The sequence below is a fragment of the Mesoplodon densirostris genome, chromosome 7 (assembly GCF_025265405.1).
Source record: "Mesoplodon densirostris isolate mMesDen1 chromosome 7, mMesDen1 primary haplotype, whole genome shotgun sequence".
NCBI lineage: Eukaryota > Metazoa > Chordata > Mammalia > Artiodactyla > Ziphiidae > Mesoplodon > Mesoplodon densirostris.
In genome coordinates, this window is record NC_082667.1 from 59,604,599 (window position 1) to 59,623,982 (window position 19,384).

At 53.0% G+C, this 19,384-nt stretch overlaps 1 protein-coding gene across 5 annotated transcripts in view; it reads right to left on the reverse strand.

Annotated features, from left to right (window-relative positions):
- Nucleotides 1-19,384, reverse strand: part of P2RY6 (pyrimidinergic receptor P2Y6) — a 45,258-nt gene continuing 25,874 nt past the window's right edge. For 2 of the 5 annotated variants that reach the window (XM_060103681.1, XM_060103682.1), the window contains 2 exons: nt 5,491-5,555; nt 1-3,929 (listed from right to left, as the gene is read on the reverse strand). In XM_060103681.1, the coding sequence (XP_059959664.1) occupies nt 2,909-3,895 (987 nt within the window). In that variant the 5' untranslated portion in view covers nt 3,896-3,929; nt 5,491-5,555 and the 3' untranslated portion in view covers nt 1-2,908. Of the gene's footprint in view, nt 3,930-5,490; nt 5,556-11,834; nt 11,907-19,384 lie in introns of those variants that run through there. The other 3 variants (XM_060103684.1, XM_060103683.1, XM_060103685.1) reach the window with 2 other exon arrangements.

The following is a 19,384-nucleotide window of genomic DNA, read 5'->3' on the forward strand; positions in this document are numbered from 1 at the left end:
TGGCTTAAAAAAGGTAGACATTTATTTCTCTCTCATGCAAAAGTCTGGATTTAGGTGACCCCAAACGGGAATGGTCAGAAACGCAAGCTGCTTCTCATGTTCCAAGATGGTGCTCCAGCTGTGACGTCACAATGTAAGCAACAAGAAGGGAAGGGAGGCCAGACACCACCTGTCTTTTAAAGACATTCCCTCCTCCCATATTAAACTGCCTTAGGGCATTTGGCTTATATCCCATGGACCAGGAGTAATTTATCTGGCCATACCTAGCTGCAAGAGAGGCTAGGAAATGAAGTTTTCATCCTAGGAGACTGTGCCTAACTAAAAGAGAACTGACATTGTGGTTGGCACAACTTCCTAGGGGTCCCCAGTTACTAGGACTGGGTGGGGCAGGTGGGCACTTGGAAGTCAGGTGAAGAAAGGAAAGGGGAGGGAAGGGAGGGTGAAGTAGGGGAGGATCTAGTATTTGGGTTAGAGAAAGGCTGTGTGACCTTGGTAGTAAGTCAGTTCCCACATTCGGGTCTCAGCTTCCCCAGTATAAGGTATTATAAGGATTAAATGAGAAAATGAGTATACCAGACGTTGCATGGTTCCCGGAATCCACAGAGCCCGGCCAATGGCCACTACTGTCCTTGTGGCTCCCCAGTGCTTCCCTGGCCGGCAGCCTTTTCCTCTCTAGCCCTGCTAACTCTCCAGCTTCATATCAGGCCACAGCCCCGCCTATCCTTCCTCCGGCAGCCTCCATGCCTTTGTTTGTGCTGTTCCCTGAACCAGGGAACACCCTTACCCTTTTTCCTTCAGTGTAATTACATCTATCCTTTAAGACCCAGCTGCACCGCTCCTTCCCCCAGGAAGTCTTCCGCAACCCCTTTGGTCCCTCCTGCCCCTCACCACACTCCACCTGTCTGTGTCGTCTCTGTCCCCATGCCAGCAAGCAGACCTTCCCAGAGTAAGCACCCCCCACCCCACTGCCCTGCCCCTCCATCACCGAGAGTGCTCTGGGTTAAAGTGAGAAGGGAGAAGGGTGGTGGGGAAGAGGAAAAGAACAAAAGGAGGGGGAAGGGAAGGAGGAATTCAAGCCCCCCAAATGGTGCTTGGAATTCCTCCCTGGTCCTGGCATGTAATAAATGATTTTTCCTTCTCATAGGAACAGATGGGGCTCATGGATTATGGCTCTTATTCTCAAAAAAGTGTGCTGAATTTTTTTTCTTAAAAGACTAGCTGCCTCCTAGCTAAAGGAGAAATAAAAACCCTTGCAGTCTCCCCTGCTTAAAGCTCCTTGTTTAGAAACCTCCTATGCCTATTCCTAGAGACAGACCCTAGAGGAACTTGTGTGGGCAAAAGGCCAAACCATTATAACAGTAACATTCATTGCATGCCTACTATGTTCCAGGCATTGTTCTAAGTGCTTTGCACATATTAGTTAAATTAATCCTCACAACAACAAACCTTTACAAAATAGGTACCAGTATTACTCCCACTTTACAGTTATGGAAGTTAAGGTATGAAGAAGTTAAATAACTTCCCCAGAGTAACACAGCTAGTAAATGATAGACCCAGGATACACACCCAGGTGATCTGGCTCTGGGGTCTGAACCCTTTATGCTATTCTGCCTTGCAAGGGAAGCTGGGAATGGAATTTACCTGTGGCCCACAATTTCCACTCTTGGAAAAGTAACCAAGGGGTCACAGTTTTTGGCATCCTGCTAGGACAGTCATCTGGGACTCGCTGCCGCGCTTAGCCTGGGCCGTTGGCGGAGGCCCCCTGCCTTCTGCTCCCCCATCTCTTACTCCCCCATGACAGGCAGCTGAAGAGCCTGGTCTCAGATGCAAGATGGGTAACACCTGGACTGCTTGGCACAGCATTGCACTATAAGGGGACTAAGAACCAGTCTCTGTCTTCTGATGTCCCCACATATCTGTCTCACTGTGACCCAAAGAATCAAATTGCCTTCTGTCCAAATTGTTAGCCTCTCCAGCAAGGACACTTTCAATGGATTCCCAAGATGGGTTGGGGCCTGGTTTTCCCCCTTCCTCCACCAGCTGCAAGCACACCTCAGACATTACTGTGGTGTTTAACTCCTGCAGAGCCCTTCTCTAAAGGTCCCCTTGGCTGAACAGCCTTGGAGATTAGGCAGGGCTAAAAGAAAAATACTGAAGAAGTTGTACAGTCCTCCCCCTCCCTGCCTTGTCCCTCTGCCCTTTCCTCTTTCCACTCTAACCTTCTAAGGTGGAAGACTCCCTTTGCCATGGCTGGTTCTGCCAGTACTGGGTCTGTGTGGCATACTAGCAGCCATGGGCTGGCCAGATTGTTCCACAGGAGGAAAACTGAGATCTGGGAGGAGGGAATAAGGAATGGAGGAGTAGTGAGCGGGGATGGGGCGGGAGTGTGTGGAGATGAGGACAAGGAGCAGAGAGGATGAGGAGCGGCAGAGGAGTACCAAATGAATGAATGGAACATAGCACATCCCCCAGAGATCTCATATTCATCCCTCAAAACCCAGCTCAAATGGCCCTTCCCAGAAGCTCTCACTTCCCCCTCCCATCTTCTCTTACTCCCTTTATTGGTGACTCCAAAGTATGCAGCATACTCCTCAGTTACAGTACATGTCGTACTATATTTTTGTGAGCAGCTTAACTCTCTCCCCAACTCTCCATGGCTTCTTGAGACCTTCTGGAGAACCAGGCCCAGGCTTGTCTCTCTCTGTACCCACAGGGCCTGGTCCAGAAAAAGGGCTTAATAAATAGTTGTTGGTGAAGTTTTGGGGTCTGTGGGGGGGTCTCGCTCTATGCCCAGCTGAGCTAAGCTCTAATTCTCTGCATGGTTTGGGGCTGGTGGAGCTTCTGGTGCCCCAGCCACAGTGGCAAACACAATGGTTGCCCAGCCCCCACGTGTCCTGCCCCAGTGGACTCAGCGACCCTGTCGCTGCCACTTGGCTGTGAGTTTCTGTAGCAGTTCATGTGGCCGCCGGCGGAACTTCTTCTGGGTGAAGTAGAAGAGGATGGGGTCCAGCACACTGTTGGCACTGGCGAAGGGCCGCGTGCCCTTGTAGGCAGCCGCGAAGGCCTCCAGCACAGGGCAGGGGAGGCCGGGCGTAGAGCGCACTGCCAGGTAGGCTGTCTTGGTGATGTGGAAAGGCAGGAAGCTGATGGCAAAGGCAGCTGCCACCACCACAGCCATGCGGGCTGCCTTGCCACGCCGCTCCTGGGCCACAGGCCCTGCTGGGCCGTCCTGGCGGCACAGACGACGGGCCAGGCAGCAGTAGCAGGCCAGCAGGGCAACAAAGGGCAGCAGGAAGCCGATGACTGTGAGGGCCATGCCATAGGGCATGTAGTGGGTGGCCAGGGCAGGTGGGCTCAGGTCATAGCAGACCGTGCGGTTACGCTGGATGCCTGTGGCAGCAAAGAGGGCTGTGGGCAGGCACTGGGTCGTCACAGCCAGCCATACAGCCCCACACACTAGCCAGGCAGCCCGGCGGCCCCCACGCTTGTGCCAGGGGGCCAGAGGGTGGCAGATGCCTAGGTAACGTTGGAAGCTGATGCAGGTAAGAAAGAGGATGCTGCCGTGTAGGTTGGCATAGAAGAGGAAGCGGACCAGGCGGCAGGCGAGGTCTCCGAAGGGCCAGTGGTCACCTTGGGCATAGTTGTAGATGAGCAGGGGCAGGGAGCAGGCATACAGCAGGTCCGCCAGGGCCAAGTTCAGGGTGTACACGGCCGTGCGGGTCAGGGCCCGGCGGGATGTGCAAATCTGGGCAATGACGCAGGCGTTCAGTGGCAGGCCGGCTGCCAGCACCACCGAGTACACAGGTGGTAGCAGTAGCCGCTTGAAGTTCTCTTGGTAGACGCAGGTGGTGGGCGGCAAGCCCAGGGCCTGGCCTGTGTCATTGTCCCATTCCATGGCTGTTCAACTGGACTTCCTACATCCAGAGATGCTGGGGAAGCAACATACAATCTGTCAGTGGCCACACTCATTGACCACCCAGTAGGCCTCTGTCCCTCTCTGGGCCTTGATCTCCCCACCTGAACCATCTCTGATACTCACCACCCCACGGAAGCCCGCCACAGCCCTCACTTTAAGGAAACCTGGAATACAATAAAGCTCAAGCTTGGGAGAAATCCAATTCACTTTCTTGCTGTAATATTCATTTCCTACCAACCTTCTTGGTGAATTTCTATTCATCCTTCAAAACCCTAGTCAAATGTCTCCTCTGTAAGTGAAGATTGACAGACTTTGGTTTGAATCCCAACTCTGCTACTTACTAGCTATGTGAACTTGGGTGAGTGATATGATGTACCTTCTCTGAGTCTCAGTTTTCCCAGCTGAAAAATGGGGGATGACACCTGTCAGGATGTCATGAGGTTAGAGGCACTAAATCATGCTAGGCAGGGCTTCCCTGGGCTCCCTGGAGTTTGGAGGCTGTGGTCATGGTGGGCCTGCCTGTCTATCTCTTCCCTACAGACTGCGAAGCTCCTGAGGAGAAGTGCCAGGTCTGGTGCCTCTCTGTGTCTGAGAGCCCAAACTGGGGCCCAGGGCAGGGAAGGCCCTGGTAATTAATTAATCGGCATGAGCAGAATGTCCACACTTCTGAGCTAAGGACAGTGCCCACCTCCTCAGCCTGGACTCCACCTTTCAAAACCATGGTCATTCTTTTACTTTTTTGCGGTACGCGGGCCTCTCACTGTTGTGACCTCTCCCGTCGCGGAGCACAGGCTCCGGACGCGCAGGCTCAGTGGCCATGGCTCACGGGCCTAGCCGCTCCGCGGCATGTGGGATCTTCCCGGACCGGGGCACGAACCCGTGTCCCCTGCATCGGCAGGCGGACTCTCAACCACTGCGCCACCAGGGAAACCCCCCGTGGTCATTCTTTTGGCAGTCTTCCTATCTGTAAAATGGGGGAAGGAGGTGATTTAGGAGTTCCCTAAATGCTTCCACGGGACTTTTGGCTACAAAGGCGTGTCTGGCTGAGTCACTAGGGTCACAGCGCCCCCTGGTGGCAAGAGTGAAAACCGCTTCCCCCGAAGGCAAATGGCTGAGGGACCAACCAACTCCACCCACAGCTACTTTACAGAGAGGGAAATCCAGGCACAGTGAGGGGCACTGACCGCTCAATCTTAGTGAGTTAGAAGCAGAGCCAGAACCAGAACCCAACTGACTGACTAAGAGGAGGCAACTTAGTGTGACCCATGGACATGAAGTATAGAGGTTATAAATCTAGCTTCAGAGCTAGGCAGGCCAGGTTCAAATGCTGGCTCCCCTACTTCTATGCTGTTCTACAAAGGGGAGGTTGCTTGCCTTTTCTGGGCCTGTGTCCTTATCAGTAAAACTGTCATAGACCTGATATTCAGTAGGTGCTTAATAAATGCCATGCCATGCCATTGTATCCTACACCTTATCTGTCCACTCATCCCTTCAAGCTAGGTTTTGGGGCAGTCAGCAGCACAAATGCCTCAAGAGTTTCCCTGGTGGGATCAGTCTGACTTATTGATACTCACCTCCCAACTGGCATTTCCATATTTACTGGTGTCCAGAGAGAATTCACAACTTAAATCCAAAGGTCCTGTAAGGGAAAGCCTTTGGGATAGTGAGTCAAATCACCCCCTCTCCCTATTTTACAGATGGGAAAAACTGAGGCCCAGAAAAAAACATGAAGCCCTGCAAATGCACTCAGAAGGTGACAGAGGGTTGAAGCTGAGTATAAGGGCTCTGGTCCAGGTGCCCATGTTCAAATCCCAGCTCTGCCACATGTAAGCTGTGCATCCTTAGGCCCCTTACTGAACCCCCGTGCTCGGCTTCCACATCTATAAAAGGGAATAATATAGTACCTGCCTCATAGGGTTGTTGTGAGGATCAGTGCCTAGCACAGGGCAAGGTGAGCTATTCGTTTTTTCTTTTTTTTAATTGGACTATAGTTGATTTACAATGTTGTGTTAGTTTCAGGGGTACAGCAAAGCGAATCAGTTGTACATATACATATATCCACTCTTTTTTTAGATTCTATTCCCAAATAGGCCATTACAGAGTATTGAGTAGAGTTCCCTGTGCTATACAGTAGGTTCTTATTAGTTATCTATTTTACATATAGTAGTGTGTGTATGTCAATCCCAATCTCCCAATTTATTCCTCCCCCACCCCTTACCCCCTGGTACAAGGTGAGCTATTCTTAATGTGAATATACCTGCTAAATAAAGTTATGAGATTTTTAAAAGTGAATTAGGGGCTTCCCTGGTGGCGCAGTGGTTGAGAGTCCGCCTGCCGATGCAGGGGACACGGGTTCGTGCCCCGATCCCGGAGGATCCCACATGCCGCGGAGCGGCTGGGCCCGCGAGCCATGGCCGCGGAGCCTGTGTGTCCGGAGCCTGTGCTCCGCAACGGGAGAGGCCACAGCAGTGAGAGGCCCGCGTACAGCAAAAAAAAAAAAAAAAAAAAAGTGAATTAGAGCAAAACATAACTCCTCAAACTAATTTCTCCCAACTTAAAATTTGATTTTGATGAAAATATTTTACCCAGATTTGGGGCAACTGCAAAATGATGATGTTTGGATTCTCTAGTCTGTAACCCACATGCTACATCACCTTTAATTATCAAAGATTCTTCCTGGGGCTACAGTCCATGTGCTAGGAGTGCTGGGCACCCAGCTAAGCAGTTAAGCATGAGGTAGAGGCCAGAGGAGGAAACACAGCAGTCAGCAGTCCCCCCATTGTCACCAAGAAGCCAAGATTAGTACAAGCAAGAGAAAGTTCATTCATTCATCTCTTCATTTGTTTGTTCCAGCCATTCCTTCATTCATGCATTCATTCTTTGTTTTCACATGCCAGACATTTAATGGGTACTCACTGCTTGCTCATTGCATGTGGCACAGTGTACAGATGTAGATGTAGATAGATACATATACAGATATATGCATACACATACACATACACATATTCATATACATATACATATGCTCGTCTGAGGGGGGAGACCAGTGTGAGCCACAGGATGGAAGAAACTTTTCAGAGGAGGATGAAGGATGGAGCAAGTCCCTGGTGGTTGAGGAAGATTTCCATGGATGGAGAGGGGTGTGAGGTCCCCTGGGGTGTCCCCAGGTGGGGAGGAAGAGGGTGCAGGCAGGGCCTGAGAGGAGAGCAGCACGCTAGGACAGAAGGTTATGGTGAGGAGGGAGAGCAGGTAGAAGGAACTGTGCTGCGCCTCCCCTCTTTGGGGAGGTCTGTCGTCCTTGGACACCACCCCGAGAGAGAACCCTCTGCCTCAGGTGACTGCAGTTTCCAGGTGTTTTCTGCCTCGCACTCCCTGGCGAGAGTGGTCCACTCGGAAGGAGGCAGGGGCTGCTCTAGGGGATCCAGGCAAGCCTTCAGGTCTGCTCCGGGAAAGGTCACACGGGCTTCCTGATCCACTCGCCTTCTGAGGACCTAGGAGTGGTGAGTTGTTCTCCCACTTCCCGGCAAGAGCTGGTCCCAGGGAGGGCTCGCGTGGTCCCTGCCTCTGGGCAGCAGCTGACATTCCTCCGAGTTCTCACACCTGTCACTCACTCTTGGGCCCTGTGCCCTGGACCAGCTCAGACCCCAGCCTCTTCCTGGGCTCCAGCTGCTCTGCCTGCGGTGGAGGGCTTTCTGGCAGGTGGCTCTGACTACATCCTTCCCTGTATCCCTCTGCCCTTTGAAGAAAAGCTCAAACTCTTGTCCTGACAGTCAAGCTCCCTGCCGAGCCCTCCAGCCTCATGAAGTGCCCCAGATGAGGTACTTCGCTCTGCCCCTTCCTCTCCTGCCACGCTGTTCTCAAGACACCGAGACTGCCACACGGCCATTCATAGCCAGAGATCCAGACTTCCTCTCGGGCTTCCCCATTTTTGCTCTTCCCGTCACACAAAATGCCATTTAACCCATCTCTGTTTGTCAAAACCCTAAGTGTCCATCAAGCTCCAGATCTAATCTTACTTCTGTCTTTTCTGATCCCCCAGTTGGGTGGAGTCCCTTCCTCTCTGCCCACCCCACAAATCTGTGGACCTCCTTTAGGTCAGTGCTGGACCCAGCCTGCCTGCCCCCCTCCCCTCCCCACCCTGGCCCACGGCCCCCGAGATGTGCCAACACTTACATGCAGCCTCCTGTCCCTGAAGCACCTTGGCGGCCCCAAGTGTGTTAGGTCAAGGGGAGGCCAGACATGCCCTGAGCCCAGGCTGTAACACCTCTGACAGGGCAGCTTCCTCTGTTTCCCGGCAGGGCTGTCTCCGATGGAAATAACCCCTGCGGGGGCCTCCCCCTCCCCATCACCCTCAACACCAAAGCCTGGCGGAAACTGAATCTAAGGAGCGAGGAGGCAGAGAAAAGATCTCCTTCCTGGAAACCTCCCCACCCCAGCAGAAGAAAGCGGGTGATGAGGAGGCAGAGAGAGGTGGGGGAGGACCAGAGGCTCCTGGTCTAAGGCCAGCCCCACAGACCCAGCAGCTTCCTTTCTCCTTCCTGGAAACCTCCCCACCCCAGCAGAAGAAAGAGGGTGATGAGGAGGCAGAGAGAGGTGGGGGAGGATCAGAGGCTGCTGGTCTAAGGCCAGCCCCACAGACCCAGCAGCTTCCTTTCTCCTCAGCCCTCTCTCAGTCTACCCATCTGTCAAATGGGTAGTTTGGTGATTAAAGAACTGTTGGCCTCTCTTTAGCTATAATACCCAGAGCCGTTTTCCTAGTCACTCCTCCATCCATCCCTCCTTTCTTCATCCACTCAATAGCTCATTCACTGACCCATCCATCCCTCTCTGTGGCAATCCACTTATGCACTCACTTATTCAGCCACCTTCTCCCTCCCTCCTTCCCTCTCTCCTTTTTTCCACAAGCGCCATCTTCCCACATTTCCCCATTTAGCAGTCACTGTTCCCTTGGACACTGCAGGCCCAGAGCTCGCTGGGAGTGAGGGGTGTTGGTTGTGGGGATAGAGGTGACGCCTGAGAACTCACCTGGGTGCATTCTCGCTGCCTGTGCCAAGCCCTTCCCAGGCCCCTCCTCACCACCGAACCAGGACTCAGAGCTGTTCGGACAACCAGAGGAGGAGATGTGGCTCCTTGCCGTCCCAAGGGGGACGGCTCCAGTGGTGGAGATAGTACTCAGGGGGTGACCTGGAGGAGGTGGGCTTTCATTTGGAGTAGCTGAGGCAAATAGGGACAGAATGGTACAGGAAAAGACCACTGCCCAGGGAGTCTGAGGCCCAGGTTCTTGTTCTACCTTGGTATCTACTCACTTTGTGACTCTGGACAAGCCCCTTCCCCTCTCTGAGCCTCCTCAGTGCAATGTGGTCATACTGGCCACCAGTATGTTGTGAGGGTGACCTGCCAAAGGGAGGGAGGACTCTTTTTACCTTGTAAGGTATAAGCACCGATCTCACCCCCAAACCCATTTTACAGGCAAGGGGATTGAGGAACCGAGGCGGGGCCAAAAGTTTAGAACAAACTGAGAAAATTCAGGTTTGAACTGCTGGTCAGCACTTGGTCAGTTGTGCATGGATTGATCACCTACTGCTTATTCAAGTCTGTGCTACGAGGTCGCTTGTACCTCCTGAGAGTGTGGACCTCCTGGTCTGATTTGCGCTGTGCTAGGGCTCAGGAGGGCAAGGAGGCCTGGCCTTCAACCCAACAGCCAGTTCTCTGCTGGGTTCCCAGGACAACCTCCTGTGGTCACCCCCACCAGGTTGTCTGTCCCAAGAATGGGAGCAGGTCCGAGGACTTGCTGAAGAGGTCAGCCCCAGCGTAGGGCTTGGGTCTCAGTTCCTGCCATCTGGATGGGGCCCTGAAGGGATAGCTCAGGTCTTAGGGGTCATGGGTACACCTGGAAGGGCTCCTGGAGAAGGCATGTCTGCTGCTGGGCTTTAAAGGGCTGGGGTGACTTGGACACATGAAAAGAATGAAGAGGACATCCCAGGCAGGAGGCACAGAGGTAGGGAATGAGTTTACCCTGTGCGAGAAATGAAGAATAAATATTGCAGCCAGAGCATGGGAAGAGTTGTGCGAAGAGGGGACAAGATGGCAAGCCTGATGGGGGTGGCCTGTCATAAAACCTCAAGCAGAGCTCAGGTGCCACTGCTTTGCTCCCAAGCCTGCCAGGGCTCCCAGCCCAGCCTCAGCCTTCTCCACCAGGCTTTCCAGCCCTTGGACCTATCACATGCTGTTTCCTCTGCCTGGGATGCTCTCACTCACCTTTTCTAAATAATCTCACTTATCCTTCCTTGTAGTTTTCTAATCTGTAAAATGAGAGGGATCATCGGTACCCTACTACATAGGCTGTTGTAAGAATTAACTGAAACCATGTATGTGAGTGGCCCTGGCACACAATAAATACTCAATAAATGTTTTTTTGTTGTTGTTTTTTGTTTTTTGCCACACCGTGCGGCTTGCGGGATCAGGGATTGAACCTGGGCCCTTAGGCAGTGAAAGTGCAGAGTCCTAACCACTAGACCACCAGGGAATTCCCAGACATTTGTTAACTGAATGAATCAATTCCAGGCCCAGCTTTGGGCTCCCTCAGTCCACCCCAGTCTCCACTGATTTCTGAGTCCTCAGCACCAGGTGTCATTCATTTAAGTACCTTCCCTGGGCCGGATGGTTTATCTGCAGTTCTGGGCTGGTAGTGGTTGAGATTATTCTCTCCATTTTATCGAGGAAGGAAGGCTAGTGAGTTTCCCAAGGTGTGCAAGACTGGTGGCATTTCAACAAGGTCTTCCTCACTCTACGGCCACCTTTCCCATTGTTGCCCCAAAGTCCATGCTTAGATGGTCAACCCAGAGAATTCCCCGGGGAGTGTCTTTCCTGCACTCAGGGCCTTTGGCCATGAGATGGCGCCAGGAGATTGCCCAGGATGGCCAGCCTCGCGCCTTCAGACAGCAGCCCTAAGATGACAGCTGGGGGCAGGTCTCCACACAGCAGGGTCCTCCCCTCTGTGGCTGGCACTGAGCAACCTCAGGGATGGGTTCCCAACCTCAGTTCCTCCTGACCCACTCCTCAGCCTTTCTCCCATTTATGCCTGGATAAGCTCAAGCCTTGTTCTCAGATCCCTCACCTGGGCTCTCAGGAGCCACTGGGGACATTGGCAGGGCGCAGGGCCAGTGCTGAGCCCTATCTGGCTGAGGAAGAGGCCTGGGGAGTGTCTCCCTGACACCAAGCTTTCACCGTCCATCTCCACTCCAGGCACACCTTCAGCGGAAACACTGAAATCCCTCACCCCACAGAGAGAACAACCTCTGCCACTTCCTTTTTTCAATTCAGGCAACAGCGCATAGGGTTGGTTTCTGCCTATAGCAGAAGCAATTAAGTTTAGACGTAAGGAAGAACTGATAGGGGTTGAAGCTCCTTGGGCTGCTTGGATCCTGTGGTCTCAGGATACCCCTTTAGATGACTCGGCAGCCTTACTCCATCCCAAACCCCGCCCCAAGGCCTTCTTATCTGGAAGGGATGAGGAGGCCTGACTACCAGAGGCAGCAGCTGGAAGTCTGAGTCATCGCCTGCCAGCTAGCCAGGAACCAGCTCAGACCAGGCTGGACATGGGAAGAGACCTCCTAACCTTGGCCTGCCTGCCTTCTGGGTAACAAGACCTGGAAACCCCCTTGTCTGCCCCTTGCTTCTAAGCTTAGCAGCAGGATGACAGAGATCAAAACCCAGCTTCCTTTCTCTGAGGAGTCAGACAGGCTGGGATCCATCACCAACTTGCTGTGTGACCCAGGGTGAGCCACCTACCCTCTCTGAGCCTGAGGTGCCACCAGATAAACAGCTAGATTCCTGAGACCAGTGCCTCCCAGGCACCCAGGGAACAGGGTGCCCCAGGGAAGCACCCAGGGAATGCCTGGAGGAGTTTTGGTCTCACCTGTGGTGTCAAGCTGGCCACTAAAGCAGGCAAACTTGGCAGGAGGAGGGCACAGGGAAACTTGATTTCTCTTTTCTTTTTCCACTTCCCCTTCTCGCCTCCTGATCAACAGGAAGGAGTTCAAGCTGGAACTGAAACAGTCATGTTGAGTACAAAGAAGGGGAAGCTACAGCCTTGGGGAATTTGGGGGTTGAGGCTTCTCATAGTTTTTCTCTGGCCTCCACAGGTTGAGCAAAGAGGAAACTTGCATCTCCTGTGGCTCTACTATGCACAGGTCCCACTTGCCCATCCGCGAGCTCATGTAATCCCCACCACAACCTGGACAGATGTTTTTATTGTGCAAAAATACTTCATATGGGGACTTCTCTGGTGGCACAGTGGTTAAGCATCCACCTGCCAATGCAGGGGACACAGTTTCGAGCCCTGGTCCGGGAAGATCCCACATGCCACGGAGCAACTAAGCCCATGCACCACAACAACTGAGCCTGCGCTCTAGAGCCCGCGAGCCACAACTACTAAGTCCACGTGCCACAACTACTGAAGCTCGCATGCCTAGAGCCCATGCTCTGCAACAAGAGAAGCCACCACAGTGAGAAGCCCACGCACCCCAATGAAGAGTAGCCCCCACTTGTTGCAACTAGAGAAAGCCCGTGCACAGCAACAAAGACCCAGTGCAGCCAAAATAAAAATAAAAAATAAATAAATTTATTTAAAAAATACTTCACATGCCATATCTCATTTACTCTTCACAGTTACCATTCCCACTTTGCAGATGAGGAAGCTGAGGCCTGGCAAAGTTAGCAAGAGGTTCTCTCTTAGGCATGTGTATAAGGAGGTCTGAGATCACAGTGACCTGGTGGGCACAGGGCTGAGAAGTCACAGGTCAGCCTTGGGGTGAGGAACTGTGGGGCAGAGCACAGGGCCCCAGAGAACAGCTGTGACAGGGCAGCCCCTGTCAGCAGGAGAATCCATAATGGCCAGCTTTCCAAGTCCATGCCCATGGGGCTGTAGCAGCTCCCACACAGGGTCCTGGGAGATCCCAGGACCTTTCAATAAACCCCCTTCCCTGGAGCTAGTGTGAGAGGGTTCCTTGCCTGGACCCCCAGGCCGTCCCATTTTTTAAATCTCCCCATGGAGGTGTGCCACTTGGATCCCCCTTCAAGAAAGACCCTGCTGTTTAGCTGCAAGGAGTACAGTTGGCTGACAGCCTCCACTGGTGCCTTCAAAACCCGCCCATCCTCCCAGATAACCAGGCTCCAGTCCGCTGGGGAAGAGATGGCCTGGGTCCAGTTGTCTGTCCTGTCCTGCAGGCCGTCATTGTTCCTCTGTCATTTCTCCCACCCAATTCCCAGACCCCCTTCATGATGATGGCCTCCCTTCCTTCCTCTCTGGGAGTCTTTTTTTTTTTTAATTTTTTGGCCATGCTGCATGGCATATGGGATTTTAGTTCCCCGACCTGACCAGGGGTCAAACCTGCTCCCCCTGCAGTGGAAGCATGGAGTCTTAACCACCTGACCGCCAGGGAAGTTCCTCTCCTGGAGTCTTGAGGATCTGGGAGTGGTAGGCCTGTGGTGACCTAGGTCTGCCAATGAGACGAGAGTGGGCTCCTCAGGCCCTGTGACTAGCTCAGGGGTGGATGGGCAACCTCCACTGGGTGCCTCAAATTCTGGAGCTTTTGTTGGAACACTGGGAAGGAGACAGGTTTCCCACTGAGTTTGCAAAGCTGGTAGGATGTAAGTCTGGAGTTGCTAAGTGCCAGGCTAACTGTCCTACGAACTGAAGACACTACCACCAGGGAGGAGACTGTCCAAAATAAAGCCAAGGGATGGCAGAGTTGAGAGGTGGGAACACACAGGTTCCTGAGAACACCATTGAGCACCTGCTTCCGGCTATACCTGAAACTTTACCTTTCACTGGACTTTTTGAAAGCATGAGCTAACAAATTCCCTTTTTGCCTCAGCCTGGCCTAGGATTGTCACTTGATATCAGGAGTCCTGCCTATAGTCCTGTGCCCCCATTCCTCCCCTTTCCTCTTTCAACTGCCCATCTTTACAGCTTTGGCCTCAGAACCCTAATATCCATGCAGTGGAGGCTGGAACTGGCAATGAACCTGGAGGTCACCAGCAGAGGGGCAGGTAGGGACTGAGGGACTGTCAGGTCAAGCCTGGCTTCCATGGGGCAGCCAGGGAAGCTCCCCAATTCACTTTCCATGGGGAGAGCCCCTCTTCCATCAGCTTCCAGGGTAACCACTGAGTCATCCCAGTAGCTCCTGAGAAGGAAACTAGAAAGCTAGAAATCCAGGGTCTAGTCCTAGATTGATCACCCACTTGCTGTGTGATCCTGGGGCAGTCATTTCACCTCCACAAGCCTCATTTTTCTGAACAATTTCACTGCTACAGTTTCTTGGCTACCCAGCAAGTGCCATCCACTGAGCTAAGTGCTTTTGCGGCAGGATCTCTTTCACTCTTAGCCCTGTGTGGTGGTCTGTTTATCCCCATTTTACAGACAAGGAAATGGGCTTCGAGAAGGCTGGTGTCTTGCCCAAGGTGACACAGCGAGTCAGTGGTGAGCCAGGACTAAGGCACGGCTCTGAATGATGATAAAGTCCATGCTCAGGAAGAGAGATGACATTTCCCTACAGGAAAGTTGAGGCCAGAGAGATCAGGAGCTTCCCCAAAGTACACGGTAAATCCACCATGCCACCATGTGTCTCGGGAACACAGTGGCCCGAGACAGGACAAAGGAATGGGGACTGGGAGTCAGGGCAGAAAAGAAGAACAGCTCAAGGGGCAATGTCAGCCAGACTCCCTCCCTTCTTTTGTTAGGAATTTGGCACAAGGTCTGCTTTCCCTTTGTGGTCCCAGAGACCAGCACAGGCTCCAGCTCCCAAGGGGCACTGGGAAATGTTGAATGAGTGGACCCAGTCTGTAAAGATGAGACTCAGGGCTCTGTCCTTGGTGCTGCCTGGCAAAATAAAATAAAATAAAGCAAATCAAACTTTTGGCTTGGCTGATGACATAGAATACGCGTCAGGGGGAATGAAGGTCATGGCTAACAGGAATAGCACCTCTGAGACTTCTTGTGTCCCCCAGCCCCTGACCCTCAGGAAAGGCCACCAACACTGCCTGAGTGTTTACTGTGGATTATGGTCCTACCCATTTCACAGACAGACACTGAAGCCCCAAAGGTAGGCAACTATGTCCACAGCTCTCACAGGCAAGGTTTAGGTGCAGAGAAAATCTCAGAAGACCCCTCACTGCTCACAAAAGGCAGCCCTCTGCCTTTACCCTGCTCTGACCATCTCTGATAGCTGAGCCCATCTGGCAGACACAAGAGACTCAACTGGGCCCCAGAGCCCAGGGGTCAATGACAAGGCTCTGAGTTCTGGACCCTTGGGCCAGAGAGGCCTTAAGAGCATCTGACCCAGAGCTCTCCACAACCCCTCAGAGAAGGGAGGCTCCCTGAAGCCTCTTTGATAGGCTTGTCTGGCCCCTGCTCACATATTTCCCATGACAGGGAGCTCACCCCTTCTCTCCCAGGCCACTGAATTCCGCCTTGAGAAAGTTCAGTGAGACATATGCTTTGCCATACCAAGCCCTGAGAGCTGCACCATCACTGCTTCTGTTCCACAGTCTAACCTGCCTCAGGGGCCCCAGAACTTGGCTGCCCTCAACCCCCTAGGACATCCTGCAGAGACTGTCCCATTCATCACCTGGTCTTCATTCCCATGAGCAAGTCCAGTGCTCATGTCCAGGCCCAGGAAACCTAGTAGTGGAGCCCAGAAACCAGGCATGAGGCCAGGAGGCCATAGCCATTTCCAAACCTGAGGACAAAGCCCTTTTCCTCCGTCCTGTCTCATTCCCTGCCTGGGGGCTGTGAGGGGAGCATGGCCTCTTCCCTCACCTTCAGATGTCAGCCATGTGGCACTGGAGCCCCATGTGTGGCCAACCCAGTGTGGGAGGAGCAGCGCTTTGTGGGCATCTGAGAGGTGGCCTCAGGGGGAAGAGATCAAAGTCAGGGCAGCTGCCAGGCTCAGGGTGTCACGTGGAGGGGTCAGCGGGTGGCACAGGGGGTCCTGCCATGGAGCACGTTTTTGTGTGTGGAGTGTGTATGAAAAACACAGGACAGACCTCATCCCCTTCAGGTGGTCACTCACAACACCTTCTGGGTGAGGCCCTCCCCCTCCACTCTAGTGAAAATTGCAACCTCCCACTGGCACACACACGCCTCTGCCTCTGCTGTATTTTTCTCCGTAGCATGTATCATCTTTTTCTTTTCTTCTTCTTTTTTTTTTTGAGACATCAGTGGTTTACTGGACAGGGAAGCATGTACCATATTTAAATGTATTATTTTATTTGTTTGCTTATTGTCTGTCTCCTCCCACCAGAACATAAACTCCACCAGGGCAGGGCTTTTCATGTTTTCTTCACTACTGCATCCCCAGTGCCTAGGATGGTGCATGACACATAGTAGGTACTCTATGAAGTGTTTGTTGGATGGATGGATGGATAGATGGATGGATGGATGATGGATGGATGGATGGATGGATGGATAGATGAATTTCTAGGGGTAGCTCGAGAACAGAGAAGATATAGGAACAGAAATATGACTGGGGGCATAGGGGACTTGGCTCAAGGCTGTGTTTTATTGCAAGCTGCAGTTGGTACTTGCAGCATGTGTTTATTGGGGATTAGGGGCTGATAGAGACCTGTGGGGCTGCCTCTAACTGGCTGTGTTTGTGAGATTCAGGCTGTGAGCAGTCCAGCTGAGAAGGGTTGAACAGGACATGGTCTGGTGGGCCTGGACTGCCTGCCTCTCCCTCCTGCCCTGTCCAAGGTCTCCATCTCCCCAAACCCCTACACTGGCCTTGCTTTCCCCCAAGAGCCTCCAGCCTCCAAGCCTGCACACCATCACTCCCTTTGCACCAGGGCTCTGATTTGGAGGCCTCCAGCACCCTGGGCCAGCATCTTCTTGGCCCCTTTCCCTTCCTTTGCCAGCCTGGACCTCCACCCCAGGACCCCAGACTCCTGAGAACACAGCTCATCCATTTGTATCCCTCATTCCTGGTACCAGCAGCCTGCTCAGCCCTGCACTACGGAGCTGAGTGTGATAGAGGAATGTGACTCAGCCCAGGGCCCTGAGGCCCCACAAACTGGTTGCCACCCCACTTGGCTGGGCTCCCAAACTTTCACCTGTCTCAGAGCGGCCTCTCTCCCTTCTTGTCCAAGACTTTGCCCCATCTTTCTTGTCAGGCCTACCCTCAATCCCAGTAGCCCTCAACTCATACTTCAGGGCAAAGGAAGGTCTTTCGAGGGGCCCCCCTTCAACTTCCTGGTCACCTAAATAAATCCAAGCCTGCTTCCCTCTCTCCTCATTCCTCCTATGCCTCAGGCCACCTCCTCCTGTGCGGATCCCCACCTCCTGCCAGCTCCACCCCTCAGCCCACAACACTTTCCATCCTCACCTCTCACCTTAGCAGCACCTCTTCCTTGACCCTGTGTCTCTCCAGCTGTGTCTTCTTCCTCCCTTCACAATCAAGCTTCTGAGTCCTTGTGCTCTGCCTTACTTCCTCCCTCCCTGCCCCCATATCTCACACCCCTACCCGAGGGCAGGGTAGAGCAGGGAGTCTTTGGGCCCAGCTCAGGGGAGAACGTTGGGCACCCTGTCCTTCTAGGTGAGGCTGGGAGCCTGTGACTGTCTGAGCTCCATCCTAAGGAAATCTCAATCTCAGAAGTGACCTTGATGCAATAGCCTTTTGGAAAAAACAAGCCACTTCTGCTTGACGTCACCCCTGCTGAGGCTGGTGCAGGACTGGGGGAGGGGAGCCACCTCTGTGGCTTCCAGAAAAAGGCCTGGACTCTGCTGAGATTTGGGGTGGAGCTTGGGATAGGCATGGCACCTCCAGAACATCTGTTTAGGTGGGAACTGGGTGATTCTGGAGAGGGTAGGTGAGAGGACTGATACCTCTGCATAGCTCATGATATTGGTTTGAGAAAACATCAGTTGTCTGTATCACAGAACAGGATGGGCTGTGGATCATGGAGCAGGTGTGGGTGGGAGGCACAAAGCTCGCCCAGCTATCCCCCGGCATCACTCCTGATCATACAAAATACGAGGGTCCACTCCCGAATGGGTCTCTCCTCAGAGCTCCCTGGAAAACCCAGAATTCTTCAAGCCCATTAATTCTAATTCTCCAAGTCAGTCCCATACACTCTCCGCAATCTACCCCTACCCCTGGGTGGGGTCCAGGTCAGTTAGAGCCAAAAGTCCATTCCTGGCATCTGCACCCCTCTGCCACCCATCACTGCTCCCTCTGCAGACCTTGGTACTTGGCAGACCTGGTTTCCACCCTGGCTCTGCAGCTTATAAACAGTGACTTTAGCTCTCTGAGCTTTAGTGTCCTTAATTACAAAATAGAGATAATCATACCCGTCTCACAGTACTGTTGGGGCTCAAATGCAGGAATGATCTAGAACACCCAGCCCAGAATCTGGTGCAAGCAGGTATTCACTCAGTGGGGCTTTTATTATCACTCATAAATTTATCACAGACCAGCTTAGAAATGGCCTCACTTGCAGTCTTTGCTTATATACCCACTCACTCACTCGCTTATTCACTCATTCATTCATTTCCCATGCATTTGCAGGGAGCCTTAAAATGTGCAGGGCCTTCACTGGGCTTTGGACCTTGTCCTTGAAAAGCCTCAGCTGGTGGGAAAGACAGATGAGGGGGTCTCTGGGAAGACAAAGGAGGCCCCTATTCTTGCCTGGGTTATCAAGGAAGGCTCCCTGGAGGACGTGATTCTTTGATGGACTGTGGACAAAGAAGCGGAGGGTGTTCCTCACAGAGAGACCTGCTGGAGATATGAGGGCACGGGTGTCTGCAAGTGTTCGTGTTTGCAGGAGGTGAGGCAGAGAGGTCAACAGAGCTAGGTCCCAATAGGCCTCACTCAAATTGTAGCCAGGCTACAAATTTGGCCTCTGCATTGTGGGTGTCAGCCAAGGAGCCCTCGATGGTTTGTAAAGCAGGGCAGAGGGGTGGGCAGAGTTGAGATTTAGGAGGTTCCTTGTGCTGCTGGATGGAGGATGGACTGGATGTGGTTAGAGTTCAGGTCAGAGGCAGTAGCCTGAAGTGGCCGGGACAGGGAGGCTGCAAGGCCAGCTGGTGGTCGGGCCAAATCAGGGGCCCTGAATGTCTGGCTCACAGCAGCCTCTCACCCCTCCTCTGCACACCCCTCCACCAGCCTTGACAGCCATCATGCTAGAAAGACAGATGGGAGGGGTCAGGTTCTCAGAGATACCCTATTCCAGTCCTCAGAACACAGATGAAAGTCCAAGGCCCAGAGCAGCTGAAAGGCTGGTCTATAGCCTTGTAGAGTCTACAGGGATCTTCTACCCCTGAACCTGTTCCCAAGCCTGCTGCATTAGTCTGACCCTCCTCTCCAGGGGAAGCAAGGGTGTGGCTTTGGTAGATGGGGACTCAGAGGAGTCTGGAAGGATGACTTGTTCCAACTGCCTGGGCCGCGTAGGCCCTCCTGTCTTGGACTGGGG